General features: G+C 37.3%; 1 protein-coding gene across 1 annotated transcript in view; it reads right to left on the bottom strand.

Annotated features, from left to right (window-relative positions):
- Window positions 1-18,033, bottom strand: part of CFTR (CF transmembrane conductance regulator) — a 165,265-nt gene that overhangs the window by 100,149 nt on the left and 47,083 nt on the right. The window contains exons 4-9 of the mRNA XM_014838463.3: window positions 15,449-15,664; window positions 11,688-11,777; window positions 10,635-10,798; window positions 9,715-9,840; window positions 5,471-5,717; window positions 4,619-4,711 (exon numbers count right to left, since the gene is read on the bottom strand). Coding sequence (XP_014693949.2) covers window positions 4,619-4,711; window positions 5,471-5,717; window positions 9,715-9,840; window positions 10,635-10,798; window positions 11,688-11,777; window positions 15,449-15,664 — 936 coding nt within the window. The remainder of the gene's footprint in view (window positions 1-4,618; window positions 4,712-5,470; window positions 5,718-9,714; window positions 9,841-10,634; window positions 10,799-11,687; window positions 11,778-15,448; window positions 15,665-18,033) is intronic.

The following is an 18,033-nucleotide window of genomic DNA, read 5'->3' as shown; positions in this document are numbered from 1 at the left end:
TGCTACAACTAAACATTATACTAAGACCTACTGGAATACATGAGAGAGCAACCGACTCAGCTTGGAACTTGACCAAATAAACAACATACATGCTTGGCTATGAAGGATATAAGTGGGATTTCCCAAGACCAGGAAACGGTATAAGTGTTCCAGGAAGATGGATCTGCATGCACAATGATTCAGGCTTAAAAGAACAAGACATGTCTCAGGAATGGTGAGTGGCTGCGTCAGATGTGTAAGGCAAGATGAAAAAGGGGCTCCTCGGTAAGGTGGGCAGTCAAAGCTGTTAAGGGGCTTGTGTGCCATGCTTAGAAGCAGGACTTTAAGCACTTGGACCAATGGCAGGGTTTTTTTTACTAGTAACCTTTATTTCTGATCACAGAAGTAAAACACTTATTTCAGGAAATTTGGAAAACATAGAAAAGCAGAAAGAAAAAAATGGAAATCACTTGTAGTCCCACCACTGGAAAGAAACTGTTTAACATTTCAATGATATCTCTCCACTCTTTTAAATAGACAATTATAAATACATATAGTTATAAATATATAAAATCATATATATGATTTTTGCAACATTAAGGAAAAATCTTACACAAGGTTTGTGACCTATTTTTTCTGACATATATTAGATCATAAATATTTTCACATACCATTCAATAACCTTTTTAATATAATTTTTTTATTCGAGGAAGATTAGCCCTGAGCTAACTGCTGCCAATCCTCCTCTTTTTTTTTTTTTTTTTTTTGTGAGGAAGACTGGACCTGAGCTAACATGCATGCCCATCTTCCTCTACTTTATATGAGGGACGCCTAAAACGGCATGGCTTGCCACGCAGTGCCATGTCCACACTGGGGATCCAATCCAGCGAACCCTGGGCCACCAAAGTGGAACGTGCACACTTAACCATTGCACAACCAGGCCAGCCCCTAATATAACTTTTAATTGCAGGATAGTATGCAAGAGTACAGATGAACTATAAACTCTTCTCTATTTTTAACATTATATGGTTTCCCTCTTTTTATTTTAACTTAATCAATAATTCTGTGATGCATGTACTTTGCTATAAACCTTGGAGCAAATGTTGGGGGTTTTTTTAGTATAAATTCCCACAAGTAGAATTTCCAGAGCAAAAGGTACATAAAATTCCAAGTCTTTTGAAAAGTAGTTCCAAATTTTCCTCCATCAATGTATGATAGTGCTAGTTTTCAGGAACCCTTATCAATACTGTTGCTTGTTGGTTTGGGATTTATTTGTTTTGTTGTTTTTTTAATAGTTTTATAGGTGAAAATGGAATCTCAGTATTTTTTTAGAGCTTTATTGGTGAAAATGGAGTCTCACTATTGATGTTATTTTTATTTATTTGCTCTCTAGTAAGGTCGAACATTTTCCATGATTATGAGTCCCCTGTAGTTGTGAGTAGAATGCTTATGAGACCCTTTGTCTTTATCTCAGTCTTTATCTCATCTTCTCAATTAGCTGGGTAATGACTGACAAGTCATTATAACATTCTGACCTTTAGTCTCCTGATCTGGGGAGTGTATTAAACAACATAACATATATGAAAGAATTTTGTATACAGTAAAGCAATAGTCACTCTTTTTTTCTTAACAAGAGACAGTATGGCGAGTGGAAAAGGGCTTTGGAGTCAGAGAAACCTAGGCTGACCTGCTAAGTCTGCCCTAACTGGTTGTATAACTCTGTTCTAGTTACTCAACCTCGCTAAGTCTCAGCTTCCTACTATGTAAACAGAAATTTTACCCACTCACAGGTTTGGAGTAAGGGAGGGGTCATATATAACTCACCAGGGGCTTGTCTCTTAGTTAACTGGGTGGACGGTGATGTCATCAAATGAGACATACACTGAAGAATGCACTGGAAAAAGTGAGTTTATGAAACTTGGAAAGCTATGAATGTGAAGTGCTTGAGGAGCATGCAGGAAATTTGGAAATACGGTAAGTTCAGGAAAGAAAGTGGGCAGAGATTTGCATTTGAGAGTCATTAGCACACTGACGTCAGGTGAGTCTGGATGAGGTCAACAAGAGAGAGCATGAAATGCTAGAAGGAGACCTATGTGGGGACCCAGTGGCCCATCACCACTGAAGTGGAAGGCAGGGAAGACTTAGAAATCATGGTCTGAGGATAAAATAATATGAAAAGAGTGGTTCACTAAAGCTAAGTGATAAATTCAAGAAGAAAAGAAGCGTTTTAATGTATTGGTGAGGGCAGAATCCAGATTGCATTAGGGAGACATCCATGAAAGATGAGGAAGTGAGAACAGGTTTGACAGCAAATAGAAGGAAAGAGATGAGGCTTGGAAGATGAGGCTCGGTGGGTACAAATCAAGGAAGAAATTTTTTTAACTTGAAAATATTTAAATGTGAGAAGGAATCAGTTGAAAGGAGATACTGAAGCTTCTAGAGAGAGAATAAATGCTAGCCCCCTGTTCTGAAAAGGTGAAGCAAGACAGTAATAGTTTAATCAAAATCAGGAGGAAGAATACATCTTTCTCTTAGAGAAGAAGGAAGGATGAAAAGATAATTCCAAGAGCGAAGAGAGAAGTCAGAAGCATTCATACATGATGGTGGCTTCTATTTTCTCTATGTATTGCAGAAGGCCAAGCCATCTGCTGGGGGTGAGCAGATCCTGGGAGAGAGGTTGGGGATTTCAGGAAAGTGGTAAAAATCTGGAACAGCTTTTAGGGAGATGGTAAAGGAAGCTAACTAAAGACAAATGAAAAGATTTCCCAAGAGGATTTACAGGCCCAACTGAGGTTGAAACAGTAGCTATACAACTTAGAATTGGCTAGAGTGTATGGTTTTCCCAGACAGCATCTCTTCAGCCAAAGTTGATAAAGTGAATGTTTTGCAGCAAAGGATTTAGTAAAAGGAAAACGGAATTGAGAGTGCTGCTAAGAGAAGAACTGAAACGGTTGGTCTTGGAATCAGCGGAGGGTAAACTAGGAGGGGTCCAAAAGGGAGAATTAAAGAGACTAGAAATTATGAAATTGAAAGGCAATAAAGGTGATGGAGATGGCAGTTAAGAGACAGAGAGAGCTGGAGGGTTAGGACATTCTGGACTGAGAAAGAGATTTCAGAGTGTGATATTTCCAAAATGGAGTAAGTCCAGGTGCTCAGAGAGCTCAGGATATGACTGTGAGGGGAAGCTTCTGAAGAAGTCACTGCAAAATATAACTTCCAAGGACAGTGTTGGAAGGACTGTTCATGTGGATGCAGAAGTCTCAGACATGATGGCAGAGGTTTAACAAGCACCACTATGCTGAGTAAATACCATCAAGGAGTGTCCAGAGTTTGAGAGGTGACAGTCAAAGACTGGAGGATGAGGACACAGCAAGACAGGAGTCAATGGTTCAGTGAAAGGGTTGTAGATTGTGACTTTTGGGTCCAAAATCCAGCTTCAGCCCTTGCCAACTGTGTAAACTGAGCCATGTCCCTTAATTTTTCTGAACTTCCATTTCCTTATCAGTAAAATGGAAATATTATTACTGAGGTTATAGGAAGGTTATGAGAATTAAATGCCACAATACATACAAAGTGCTTATCCTAGTGCCGGGCACGCAGTAAGTGGCCCAGCACGCTCCCTATTTATTAGATGGAAGGAGAGTGAGATGGAGAATTTTTGCATCAGGGTAGGAAAACAATTATCTGAAAGTAGTAGTGAAAGTGTCAAACTTCTTATTGCTCCTTCATGCCTAGAAGGGCATTTGGAATTCCTAAAAACAAAGAAATCACATCACTCTGATCCACACGCTTTTCCACCAACAAGTTTGCTAGGCAGATAAAGAATTATTCTCTTATTCATATCTTTAAAAGTGAAGTAAAGTGAAGCCCTGGTGGTCAAGTTACTTATATAAATAAAACTAAGTTAAGACATTGTGAAATATGTAGAAACAGAACATTGGTTTCATAACTCCTACCTTTACTCAACAGATGTAAGTCATAAGGAAATAAGAACTCAATAGGTGCTCTTGATAATCAAATATTGCTTCTTAGGAGGCTGAAAATCATTGATAATATTTTTTCTGACTTTGATAAACATGAGAGAATTTTAAATACTGAATGAAAATAAGTAAAAATAGTAGAAAACCATACATCAGTATATCTCTCCTACATCTTTATGTTGACTGGCATAAGTAAAGCACACCAGACTAGAACTTGAGATCAGAGAAGGGAGCATTTATTAAGGAACTAATTATTTGCGTGGTAGTCTGGTAAACACTTAATATACGTTATCTCAGTCAACCTTCACAACAAATTTGCAAGGTAAATATTAGTACTCCCATTTTACAGATGGAGAACCAAAGACTCCGCAAAATAACCCGATGCGGATTACACAGAGGATAAATAGCAGAGCCAGGATTCAAACCCAGCTCTACTGGCTCCAAAACATGTAAGATCTGCATTACTTCCTAATCTGTTATGTGAAAGTCTATTTAATATTCCTGGGCCTCTACTTCTTAGTCTACAAAATAAGTAGCGTGGTTCCTCTTCCAGTTCTATCATCATTTTAACTTTATTATCCATTAGGATGAAAACCAGATTCACAAAGGAGAAAATGCTTAAGTATTTAGAGCAAAGGATTTTTTTCAAAAATTCTAACCTCCTCCCAGAAGGCTGTTACATTCTCCATCACTACTTCTGTAGTTGTTAAGTTATATTCCAACGTCTTATACTCTTGTTTTTGTAAGAAATCCTGTTTATAAAAGAAGGCAAAAACATACTGTAGAACCAGAATAGTGTTAATGCATTATTACATCTATTTTATACTTTAACAGTTTTGCATTTTGTATTTGGGTTTTATGAATTATATTAGAAATTATTTCTTAATAATTTCAACAGTGTTCTAAAGCACTTTTAAAGTACATTCTGATCTGCATATTAATTATGAAAATTATAACCACACACAAGTTCATGGTGGTGATCCAATTAGCTTTGTATAAGTTGAGTCTCATCCCCTGGGGACTTTAGAACTTCTCTTCAAAGCTATCGGTTACATCAGCATTGCTGGGATTTTAAGGTAATTAATGTGACATAAAAATGCCCTTCTCATCCATCATACTGTCCAGGGAAATGCTTGGAAAAGTTCAAGGTGAACATTCCAACTGTTAGCTGGAGAGTTTTATAACTTCCTGGTGAACCTGCCACCATTTTTTTGCACATTTACCAAGTTCATTAGAACCGATCTATTGATTACTTAAATAACATTCTCCAGAATAGAGAAACAATATTGTCTTCAATCTCTTTGACTTAAGAAAATCTCACAGGCCTTCATTTTATTTCAATAGGCTTTCATTATAGGGGCCCGTTAGACCACATACAGACATCAAGAGAGGAAATCTTATCCATCAAACAGGCCTACGACCAAGAATTTACCTCTAGAGAGTCTGTCCACTAGGAAAGTTCTAAAATGTTCTAAAACCATCATATATTATGCCCAGTTATAGTACATTACCTGTATTTTGTTTATTGCTCCAAGAGAGTCATACCATGTTTGTACAGCCCAAGGGAATTGCCGAGTGACTGCCATGCGCAGAACGATGCAGAATGAGATGGTTGTGAATATTCTTCGCAGGACGATTCCTTTGATCAGTGCATAGGGAAGCACAGATAAAAACACCACAAAGAACCCTGAGAAGAAGAAGGCCGAACTATTGAAGTATCGCACATAGGCTGCCTTCCGGGTCAGTTTCAGTTCTGTTCTACAAAAAAATAAATAAGATTTGAGATGCTTATTTACTTTTCAAATACCAGGCATCTTGGAATATTAAATCTGAAGTTAGGCTCTCAAGGCTTTCTGCCTGTGTTCTGATCCTGGCTTCACCCTATAAGAGCTGTGTGATCTTGGGAAAGTTATTTAACCTTTCTGGACCTCAGTTACCTTATCTGAGTGGGGGATAGAAATTAAAGTACCAGTAAATATTCTTTTTAAATTATAATTAATAACCTCAATTATTACTATTATTATTATTACATTATTTTAATATATTTATTCACCTCATTGATAATTTGTAAGATTAGTGAGAATTTGATAATTTTTTGTCCGTTGATTGGTAGGTGTTTTAAGTAATTAAGTGTGGAAATGAGGACAGTGTTGCAAGATTTATAAAGGAAAAAGACAATTCTGTGATTTCCTAAGGGATTATTAACATTTTAAAAATTCTAGCTTGTGTTTGCAGAACATTGAAAATAACATATAAGACACAGAGGAGTGGTTCTCAAACCTTGGCATGGGTAAAAATCACCTGAGAGACTTGTTAAAATGCAGAGTCCAAGGCCCACCACTCAGAGATACTGACTGACTGAGTCTGCAGTAGGTTTCCAGAATCCGTGTTTTAAAAGAGAACCAGAGCCAGCCCTGAAGGCCTAGATGTTAACGTTCAGTGCACACTACTTTGGCAGCCCGGGTTTGGTTCCCAGCGGTGGAACCACACCACTTGTATGTCAGTGACCATGCTGTGGCAGTGGCACACATAGAAGAACCAGAACTTAAAACTATAGACAACTATGTACCAGGGCTTTGCAAAAGGAAAAAGGAAGAAAAAAAAAGAGAAAGATTGGCAACAGATGTTAGCTTAGGGCAGATCTCCCCCACTCCAAAAAAAATTACATCAGTAGCAATGCTAACAAAACATAAGTAAATAAGGGGGCTGGCCCCATGGCCTAGTGGTTAAAATTCTGCATGCTCCACTTCAGCAGCCCGGGTTCATGGATTCGGATCCTGGGATCCTCCCCTCATTGGCCATGCTGTATAGGCATCCCACATACAAAAAATAGAGGAAGATTGGCACAGGTGTTAGCTCAGAGCTAATCTTCCACAAGTGAAAAAAGAGGAGGATTGGCAATTGATGTTAGTTCAGGGTGAATCTTCCTCACCAAAAAAATTTAAAAATAAATAAACATTTTTTTAAAAAAAAGAACCCAAGTGATTCTATTACAAGTTGTTCTTGAAAAATTTTGAGAATAGATACTGCATCCTCTCTGTCTCTCTCACCTTAGTATTATTTGCAATCATATTATACTTCTGATCTTCTAGCCTGAACTGCAAATGCGAGCAATTTTTTTTACACATATAGAAGAGATTTAAATGCTCCAACAGGCAGAAAATGGGGAGTGCAGTGGCTGGTGAGAAGAGAGGACAGTGCTGCCTTCGATCTCCATTCCACTCTTCAGGATCATAAATTTGGAGTCACTTGTGATCCTCCTATTCAGCTCTTGTAAGAGAAAGAGTCGCAATGACGCAGGCATGTAGAGGGTTCTGGTGTGAGGCAGCAACAGCTGTACCTGGCATTTGGGTGCTAGTTCCACATGCTTGTGTAACTTAGAAAAGTTCTCATTCTCAAACAGTAGAATTCAGAGGAAATACATAATTTTTTAAGTCTGAAAAAAAATGTCATCCTGAACACTCTGACAAAGAAAACGAAGGTCAATGTGCCCAAGCTAGATTGTGATTCAGTCTAATATGGTCTAATGCTTACCTACTTCAACTATTTGGCATTGAAGGCAGATTATGACTTTGGAATCTCACTGGGGTTTGACTCCTGGCTCTGCCAGTTATAGCTACACCATCTGAAGTCAGCCGCCATTCCCTCTGATCCTATAGAATCTACACCTATAGAAGGGACACATAGCATCCCCCTTCTGGAGTCATTGCCAAGATAAATGACAGCACAGTAGAGGGCCTGGCACTTAGACTCTACATTCTGTCCTTAATCTTCAACAGAAAAAAGAGCACTATTGGCTAGGTTGATCTTAATAAAATGGTAGAAAACACTGTTTATAAAAATGTGGACAAATCTGTCAAAATTATTGTTGAAATGTATTAGAAACAGTTGGGGAAAATGGAAGAAGTGGTACTAATAACAAAAGAATAAAGGATTCAAGAATATTTATGAGAATCACCCAAAAAGCAGTACTTTCCATAATAAAATTACTAACACTTTATGAGTCATAAAAATATTTTTTCAGTTCCTTGTAAAAAAATTTGAAAGCGACTTTATTACCAGAGAGCAATAAAGGAGTAGATTTTCAGGGAGCTTTGTTCAACAGAGCCCACTTCAACAGTGGCCCTGGCCGAGGTAATCACCCCTTTGAAGTGCATCCTGCCAATTTCTTCCAGAACATTATATTTGCTCTTTTGAGTAGAAGCAATTCGTCCTTTCTCATAATTGTGTCAGCATTCTCAGCCTTTTCAGGTAACAATTTCATTCTAGATTAAGGAACTGGATTATGCAAGTTACAACCAAACCTTTGCTATTAGAATTGGTAAAACAGAAATACGCAGTAGGAAGGATGGATTTCACCTTTTGAGGAAGAGGGAAAACAAAAACCAAAGTCAACAAAAGTCAGCAGTAGAATGACCTGAGCACGAGTTTATCTTGAGGCCTGAGCACACTGGATTCTCTGATAACCTCATCATGCCTGCTATGCCTACACTTATAGACATAAGAGTGACGGATGGGACAAGCGTGAGGGAGAACTCACTTGTTCATGAGAAAAACAACTTCAGCCAACTAAATAATTCCCCAAAATCTTTAAGGATGTTTCTGGAAAGAAAATATAATTTGTTTCCTGGATTTGTCTTGAAAGGCATAATAAAAACAGGTGACCAATAATGTTTGGGCAATAAATACTCTTTTACTCTTTCTATTTACATGGCAAAGGACTTAACATTTCAGCATTTCTTTTGTTGTTCCAATCACACACCTGCAGCCCAGTTACCATTGTCTCCTGGAATTCGCAGCCTGAGTCCTTGACGATCAATAGTCACACCATCCCAAAGGGTACTCTTTTTTTTAGTATATTTTTCCCTGGGAAACTCTCAAGTGCTATACGTCCTGAAATTATCTGCCTTTGAACAAAATATCTATCCCCAAAGGTTCTGAGTCTCCTAGAACGTTTTTCTGATTGCAGCTTGTGGAATATGAAATTTGACTAAAGAAAAACAGTCTTGTGGCCACAGAAATGCCCTAGTTTATATTTTGCCCAAAATTACCTCAGCAATCATATCTGTCTGTGCTGTACTTTTTTGCTGGATATAATCTTTACTAATCAGTGAAAGGAAGGTTATCTGAGGTGAAATAAGACTGGAGGGAGGTGCCGAGGACTGACCCTGCCTCAGGCAGTGGCTATATTTTATTACTTGAACTGACTTCTCAAGCAGAGGGTTTATAGAAACACAATTTAGAGAGATTATCCTCCATTATTATTTTTAAGTTAGGAAAAACAAACATATTTTAACCAAATAGAGGGGCTTTTTTTCCATTTTTCACAAGAAAAATTAAGGAAAATGTAATAATAGAGAATCTTTACTGGTTCAGAATTGTATACTTAGTACTCTAGAAGTTCCGTTTAAGGTTTCAATCAGCCTCCAACATCATGATCATTAGTTTAATCACACAACTACATTAAACAGCTATAAACACATACAGGCATTCTCTTATAAGGTATAAATATCGTTGTCGTGCAAAATAACACAGTTGACCAACTATGTAAAACTACAGCCCATGAAAATGACTTTATGCCACTAACGCATGCACATTGATATAACAATACAATTGTTTGATTGTCAGAAACTTAACACAATCATTTGATTTTCAGAAACTTCAAATAGGAGTTGGAAGTCCACTGCGACAAACTCATTTCTAAAACATAAAACACTAACTGGCTAACGCTATTGAAATCATCAGAATGACTTACTGTCTTAGGTTTTCGATCATTTTTTCCATCGCCTCCTCCCAGCAGTACGCCTTAACAGACTGGATATTTTCAATCATTTCTGACGTGATCACGAGTCTTTCATTGATCTTTCCAGCTCTCTGATCTCTGTAAATCAATCCACCCATCAATCAAATGCTTAGTAAAAACAAGTCAAATTCTCTACTAAGAACTGCTCAAGCTTTTAAGAAAGGCCGCATTTCTTTCATTAAACAGTTGGACATTTATTTTATCATCAAATAGTAACAAAAATAATAACTACCATTTAGTAAATGCCTCCAGTGTGCCAGACACTATATGAGATGCATTCCATACATTAGCCCGAATTCTTATGACAGCCTCGGAGAGGTGGTTATCTCCACGTCCAAGAGGAAAAAACCAAAGACTAGGAGTGAAGTGGCATGATTCAGGTCATAAAACTAGTAAGCAAGCACTCTGGGATTCAAGGCAAGAGCTATCTGACTCCAAAATTTGTACACTTTCTATCATACTCTAGCTGACAAACTCTAAAAGTCCTCTTTCATAAGCAGTGACTAGTACCACTGATTCATAAATAACTAAGGCTCTGGCATGATCATCCATGGAAAAGTCTATAAATTCTACTGAAAATTTACGTATTCCTTCCCATTCACATAAATGTTTTATGTATTGTACCTAAATCTTATGATCTACAAAAATGAACTGGATGGTAACATATTTATAACGAAATTCTATAGACTGACAAGCAAGAAGATATCCCATTGATATAGGAAGTATTATTGACACCATTAAAATAATTCCTTTTTAGTGACACCCAGTAAGTTGATCACGGTTCAGTGCATAGAGCAATCCCAATTTTACTCGAGTGGGCTTTTTGAAACCTAATTGAAACCCTTTCCAAGCTATGTGAATAACAGCGTCACCTGTACTTCATCATCATTCTCCCCAAGCCAGCTTGAAAAAGGGCGAGGACTATGAGGAAAGCAAGTCCACAGAAGGCAGAGGCCTGTAACAAGTCCCAGAGAAGCCCCATCAGGAGCGTCACTTGTAAAGGAGCAATCCACACGAAATGTGCCAATGCAAGTCCCTGGAAAACAAAATCACAGCGAAAACTAGTGACGTTTTATCCTCCACCCCAAAAAACAAACAAGCAAACAAGCACAGATGAAAGAAATCGAGCACCGTGAGCTTATACCACGAAACACTTTATGGTTCTGGGCACACTAAAATCTAGGTATTCACTACTTGGAGCAGATAGTAATATACTTAAACATTCTACTCAGAGGCTAGGATTTCCCAGGAGCAAATTTCAAGTCGCTGCATTTTTAAGTGTGTTTTTTTCAGTGGAATTGACATTGGATATCTTAAGTATCATGTCAAGAATTTATTTTAAATACTTGTATTTGGCTGAAGCAAGAGCCATGGTATAGAACATGAGAGAACAAAAGACTTTCCAGAAGCTCCATCTATACAACTGCACAGCTCGATCATCTGACAAGAGACTCAGAATAGGTGCATGCTCAATTCCACAGTAATTTATTTAGCACCTGCTGAGCACTCAATGCTATGTTAAATACTGGAGATGCAAAGATAAATACAACACATTACCTGTCCTCAAGGACCTTGCATTTATTTATGACACAAGACAGCACTGAACAAGAATTGCTCAGAGTATCAGGTTCAGCCAAAATAAATAACAGAGTCAAAGTATTAAAAGGAAACAAGATCTGATAAGGGTTGAATTTTGAAAAACCTCATTAAATACACAACAAGCTGAGTACGTTTGAGTTGGGTGGTTCCATGACACCCCAGAACGGCACTCTGCTTCACAACGCAGCTTTCTCAGTTTTCAGAAATAGTGAAGGTAGGATGCATATGACTTAACCACTTATTACTCTTATCTGAACCAGGAAAACCTTCAGAGTTGTACAATTTATAACAATAACCCATAAAAGATTAAATCAGTAGGTACATACTTCATCAAATTTGTTCAGGTTGTTGGAAAGGAGACTAACGAGTTGTCCAATACTTATTTTATCTAGAACACGGCTTGACAGCTTTAAAGTCTAAAAGAAAAATGGGAAGTTAGATGATGTCAACAAACAGAAGACAAATATATTTATGAGTAACATTATAATACAGCTGACAAATTAGGTGACAACGCATGCAATTTTAAGTAAAGGTAATGAAAAATTATTTTATGTTCATCTAGCTTGATATCTTCTCAGATTTACAACTATTTCTCTTCACAACAAATATTATACTGGCATGCCTCTAGTTATTTTAGTTTCCAGCATCTAGAGAGTAATAATTATTTTTTTTCTCCTACAAAATGGGAATGGTATTGTAGTTAAATATCTATTTATATAGTGTGGAGGGTTTTGTGGGGATTTTTGCTTTTGTTTTGTTTTTATAAAAACTGGAACCAAAGGCAGTGAAATTTGAGATTAAAACCTTAGCTTTGGGGCTGGCCTGGTGGTATAGTGGTTGGGTTCGCATACTCCACTTGGGCAGCCCTGGGTTTGCCGGTTTAGATCCCGGGTGCAGACCTACACACTGCTTGTCAAGCCATGCTGTGGCAGGTGTCACACACACACACACACACACACACACACACACACACACACACACACATATAAATAGAAGAGAATGGGCACGGGTGTTAGTTCAAGGCCAATCTTCCTCAGCAAAAAGAGGGAGATTGGCAGCGGATGTTAGCTGAGGGTTAATCTTCCTCAAAAAGGAAAAACCCTTAGCCTTAAATTTTTCATGCAGTCCAGTAGTAACTCTGTTGAATAAAATTACTGTTAAAGTCAATAAAAGTATATTATGAATAATTGAAACATTAATAATTTTGTGAAAGATTATATTAACAATACAAAATCCTTAAATTTTACAAAGAAAAAATATATCTATATACACAAAATAGAATTGTTAAATAAATTAATTATGATTATGAAAGATCGCAGTCATACTTTGCCTGTAAAATTTAATATGATTTCCATTAGATGTTCTGATTGGAGAGTACCCAAGTAATATTTATTTCAACTGAATCTCTCACATTTGTACTCAGCACTTCATAGATGCAGATCACTGTATTCAAGGCTCCAGGGATTATTAAGATTTATTAAAACATAATTCTTGCCTCAAGGCAACTAGTATATTTATAACTAAATATGATACAATAAATGAGTTAAAGGGAATAGAATAAATAGGGAGATTAAGAGAAAGTTCACATATTTGGTTATAAAAATCTGGAAATATTGTCTTGAGGAGGGAGAATATAAGATGAGTGTGGAAATAATGAATAGCATTTAGATAAGCACAGATGATATCAAGGCAATTAATTCCAAAACGTTATTAGAGCAATATGAGAGGAGAACATCCATTGAGCTGCATCACACATGACTTAGTAACAGACTCCATCTCAGGTCACTTCGAATTCTCTGCAGAGCTGAAAGTGGAGCCATGTAAACAGTAAGCACACAGTGAATATTTGTTCATTTTAGTTATCTCTATTCTTCTTGAAATTCACAAGCAAAGCTCAATTTAGTTTGCACTTAGATTCCTTATTTAAAATATAATTTAAATGTATCATAGTTGCAGATTTTTGAACAAAGCAAAACGGTGCTTTATTACAAAATTTGGAAGATTGTAGAAAGAATTAGTGGTTGCCTGCCACATGGATGAAACTGGTCGGATATGGCACCAGCTTATTTTAGCTTGCTTTCTGGACCAAACCACAGCTATGTGGAGATGCAACTGTATTCTTTGGTGATAAGGCCAATGCTGGCCAATAAGGGTGGCTAGAGGGGTAAAGTGAATAGAGTAAGAATACGTATCTTCACCACTAAGAAAGAAGGACAGGTACAATAGCTTCTAACTTTTCATTAATGCCTTTGGGATCTGAAAGCACACATATTGCTGTATTTGCGTTAAATGCTATCTGTGGACTTATTTACAAACTAACCTACACCTTCTTTGATCTCCCCTCCCCTTTGGCCCAGAGGCCTTCAGGCCTCTCTCTTCCTGTATAACACAGTTTGCCTTGCTACATTATTTCACTACTTATTTTATTTTCCCTACTAGTTGGAAAACCCTCCATTTCAAGGATTGTGGCTTACCCATTTTAGAAATTTTTAAAGTTTTTGCACAAAGTTCTACACTTTTTAGGTCTTTAGTTTCTTCAAATATTTTATCTATTAAATAGGCATAATAGTTCCTACCTTATAGGGTTTGGGGAGGATCAAATGAGATGGCATACCTACATCACTTAGAAGTTTGCCATGCATCTTTTGCTATTAGTTATCATTATGATAAAAAGCACTTTTTATAAATATCTTGAAACTGGATTCAACTTTCTTTGACATGCATGCTGTGTAGATTCTACCTTTCAAATAATACCCAATAATTTCTTCACTTACGTAAAATTTCTGGATCAAAATAAAATTGTTGTTGATTTATCACTCATGCTTTCCTGGTACTTGTGAACTGATAAGATTGGAGCTGAGATTATTTGATTAAACTGTGGACTCAGTTCTTTTCTTGTGCCTTCATAAGAGGCTTTTTTGAACAATAAAGTATGGCTATCAAGGTTTTACAACACAATTGACATTGCATGTATATTACGGAAGTGTTATGGAGTAGTTGCTAAACGGAATTTCAGATCCTTGTGCCTTGTAAGCCAAGCATATAAAGTTTTTACACTGGGGGAAGGAAAAAGAGAAGAAGGGTGAAGCAATATCCAAATGACTCAATCAAAACATCTTTCTTTAACGACTTGGTAGACCCAAGCAGTCACATATGATCTTGAATCAGGTTGGTGAAAGCACTTGTCACTGAAATAACCATAAATTGTGTTTGTAAGGCAGGTAAACCTTCATTTGAATTCACCTAAATTATGCTTCAGCAACGTCCGGACAATGCACACTGAAAAGCAGAGAAGATTCTTACGGTTGCCATGCATGTGCTGTGCCAAAAATTTTAAATTTGCAGGATTCACAGGATGGTAAAAATCTAACTTAAAATAAGGCAGTGGATGAGTGGATACGGCCACTGTATCACAACTAGTTAAGGTGGAAACTTTTTTTTTTTTTAAGGAAGATTACCTCTGAGCTAACATCTGCCGCCAATCACCCTCATTTTGCTGAGGAAGAGTGGCCCTGAGCTAACATCCATGCCCATCTTCCTCTGCTTTATATGTGGGACACCTACCACAGCATGGCTTGCCAAGCAGTGCCATGTCTGCACCCAGGATCCATACCAGCGAACCCCAGGCCGCCAAAGCGGAATGTGTGAACTTAACTGCTGCGCCACTGAGCCAGCCCCAAGGTGGAAATTTTATTGCTTGGATTACCATTAACAATTATATACTATACTCTTGTTATTCAACATAAAGATACGTGGCATTTTACAAAAAAATGATATTTTGTCAATGACTTCTATGCACATGGTAAGAATCATTCCAATGGGAAGCCATGAATTCCAAAAAATGATGACATGACTAGTGAAAAAACCAAAAATGAAATCTATAATATCGGCAGTTTATAGAAAGTGCTCAATAATTATTCATTGAAGTAAACTGAATTATCAAGAAAAATTAGAAACATTAATTATTGCTGCCATTTATTTCTCAGGCACACAAAATTGATTTCAGCATTTATCCCTTACTTGCACCAGCTTGGCATTTAAAATATGGTACCACTACAAGTACGGAGACTGCTCAAGGAAGTGTTACCTTCTTATAAATCAAACTAAACATAGCTATTCTCATCTGCATTCCAATGTGATGAAGGCCAAAAATGGCTGGATGCAGGAGCAGCGTCCTCACAATAAAGAGCAGGCATAAGCCTATGCCTAGGTAAATTGCAATGGAGCGTTCCGCCTCATTGTCTGGATCGTAGGAAGCTATGATTCTTCCCAGTAAGAGAGGCTGGACTGCTTTGGTGACTTCCTGCAGAAGAGGAAAAAACAGAGACATGAAATTTGATTTCCCTTTCATAAAACACGCTCACAATTTCAACCTAAGTTTCATTCTTAGAGGAGGACTTATAACAGGCTTCCGCAGAGGGCCATGCCATATATGAAACTCTTGATACTATTTTTAGTATCTTTATTCTTTGAATTAAGATTTGATTTTTGGTTATAGCAAAAGTCATCTGGAGACAAGTTTACGTATGAGGTATTTTTGACTAAAAAGTGAACAGTGGCCCTAAAGTGAAGGTGTCATTTCTGGAGTGGCACGTTGGTTAGCAACATCTACACAGCACTTAACAGTTTATAAAATATTATTCATTTGATTTTCATGACAACTTTAGGAGTCAGAGTAGGCATTATTATTTTCACTTCGTAGGTGAAGAAATTGAGGCCAAAGAGACCAAGTGTCTTGATGTGATTTCAAAACAGAACTTTTAAATTTTGAACAGTGGAATTATTTCCAGAATGCACCAAGCGTCTCAAGGCAACCACAAAGGGGAGCTGGCAACAGGAGGGAGGAGCACGCAGGCACTGGCGCTCTTTAAAGGCAGTCACTTCTGATGGCATGTCCTTCAGTCTGGCATAGGTATGGACTTCAGGGAAGGAGCATGCCATCAGACATCAACCTCAGGCCAGTTTCCAATGATACACCAACTCCTCAAAGACCTATGAGTTAAGAAGGGAGGACCAAAGTTGTGTTTTCCAAGTATACTTCATCAGATCCTCAATTGAATACTCAATCAAATCCCTTAAATTCACTACCGCTTCTCCTGAATATAGTCAGCTTCTCTTATCTATCCATGGTTGAATCCATGGATGGGGTCCACATCCATGGATTCAACCAATTGCAGATTGAAAGGCCTATGATGGGTGCCTCTGTACTGAACATGTGCAAACTTCTCTTTCTTGTCATTATTCCCTAAACAATACAGTATAACAACTATTTACATAGCATTTACATTGTGTTAGATATTATACGTAACCTAGAAATGATTTAAAGTACACATGAGGATGTGCGTAGGTTATAGGCAAATAAGATGCCATTTTTTATAAGGGACTGGAGTATCTGCAGATTTTGGTATGGGTGGGGCCTGGAACAAATCCCTCATGAATACTGAGGTACGACTGTATATAAGTATAGATTTGAACCCAGAGATTTGAACTCAGGAGGCCTAATTCTAAGCCAGCTTGCTAAATTACCTTCAAAAGGGAAAGACACATAATCTCCCATTTTATTTCATGATGGCCTAGTGAAATGGGGATCTGAGGGTAAACTCTGCAGGGAAATGATACTATGATAATTGATTCCACTTCAAACGTATATTTTCGAGGCAGACTGGCTCCCCAGTATTGCTCAGCATTACTCTCCCTTAGCCCTTAAATTGCTTTTTTTCCATTTTCTACAATGTCTTTTCTAAACCTCAGTGCCCAATACCACCAGCCATCTCATTCTCAATAGATGAAAATACTTTTCTAGATCAACTTCATCCCCACAAGGAATCTTAACCTGTATAGAGCTGTCAGTGATTGACCATTGGCTTTGTGTAGCTGCTCGTTCCATACTTTATATTCACTACTTCATCTTAAATTAACTGTGTAGACCAAGGCTCTGAATGTAAGAAAAGATTCAAATCTTTAAAAGAAGTTTCCAAACTAATCACAAACATGGACTATTAGGGTTCTCTCATCTCAGCCATATTTTAAATATGTTTGAATTATAGCAAACAGACAGGTGCTGAAAAGAAAACCGCTAGCCTCCTATCCAGCTATAACACGTTAATAGTTTGCCATATCTGCTGAAGAGCACTTGCTTTTTAAAAAATAAATAAGCGCAGAAATCACTGCTTGTTGGTGTGTATCCTTTTATGCATGCTTTGTACTTTTATTACACATGTATCCATCTTCAGAATATATAGAGAGAATTATTTTTGAGGTTTAAAATTTTACATGAAGGCCATCATACTGTGCTTTCACAGTTTTTTTTTTTTTTTACTTAAGATTCTGTTTTTGACATTTTTCTCCACCACTACTTGTATATCTATCTTATTTATTCTAAGTGGTGTTCAACATGACATCCTGTGAATAAATCAGGTTATCTGCCCCACTGCCCTCTGTTGGGACAGATGGCTTGTTTTCATTCTTAGACTATTACAATCTGTGCAAGTGCTGCCCTGGTTGTTTTTATTAAGTTTCATGGATCCATGCCAAACATTCTCTAGAGTAGATAATTTTATTTCAAAATAATTTCTTAAACTAGGAAAATGTGCAGTTAAGATAAATCTTGGCTTTGAAATTATACGTATAAATAAATCTGTATTACAAATATAAATTTTCATAGTGTGTTTG

The sequence above is a fragment of the Equus asinus genome, chromosome 1 (assembly GCF_041296235.1).
Source record: "Equus asinus isolate D_3611 breed Donkey chromosome 1, EquAss-T2T_v2, whole genome shotgun sequence".
NCBI classification, from domain to species: domain Eukaryota; kingdom Metazoa; phylum Chordata; class Mammalia; order Perissodactyla; family Equidae; genus Equus; species Equus asinus.
This window is presented reverse-complemented; position numbering and strand designations above follow the sequence as displayed.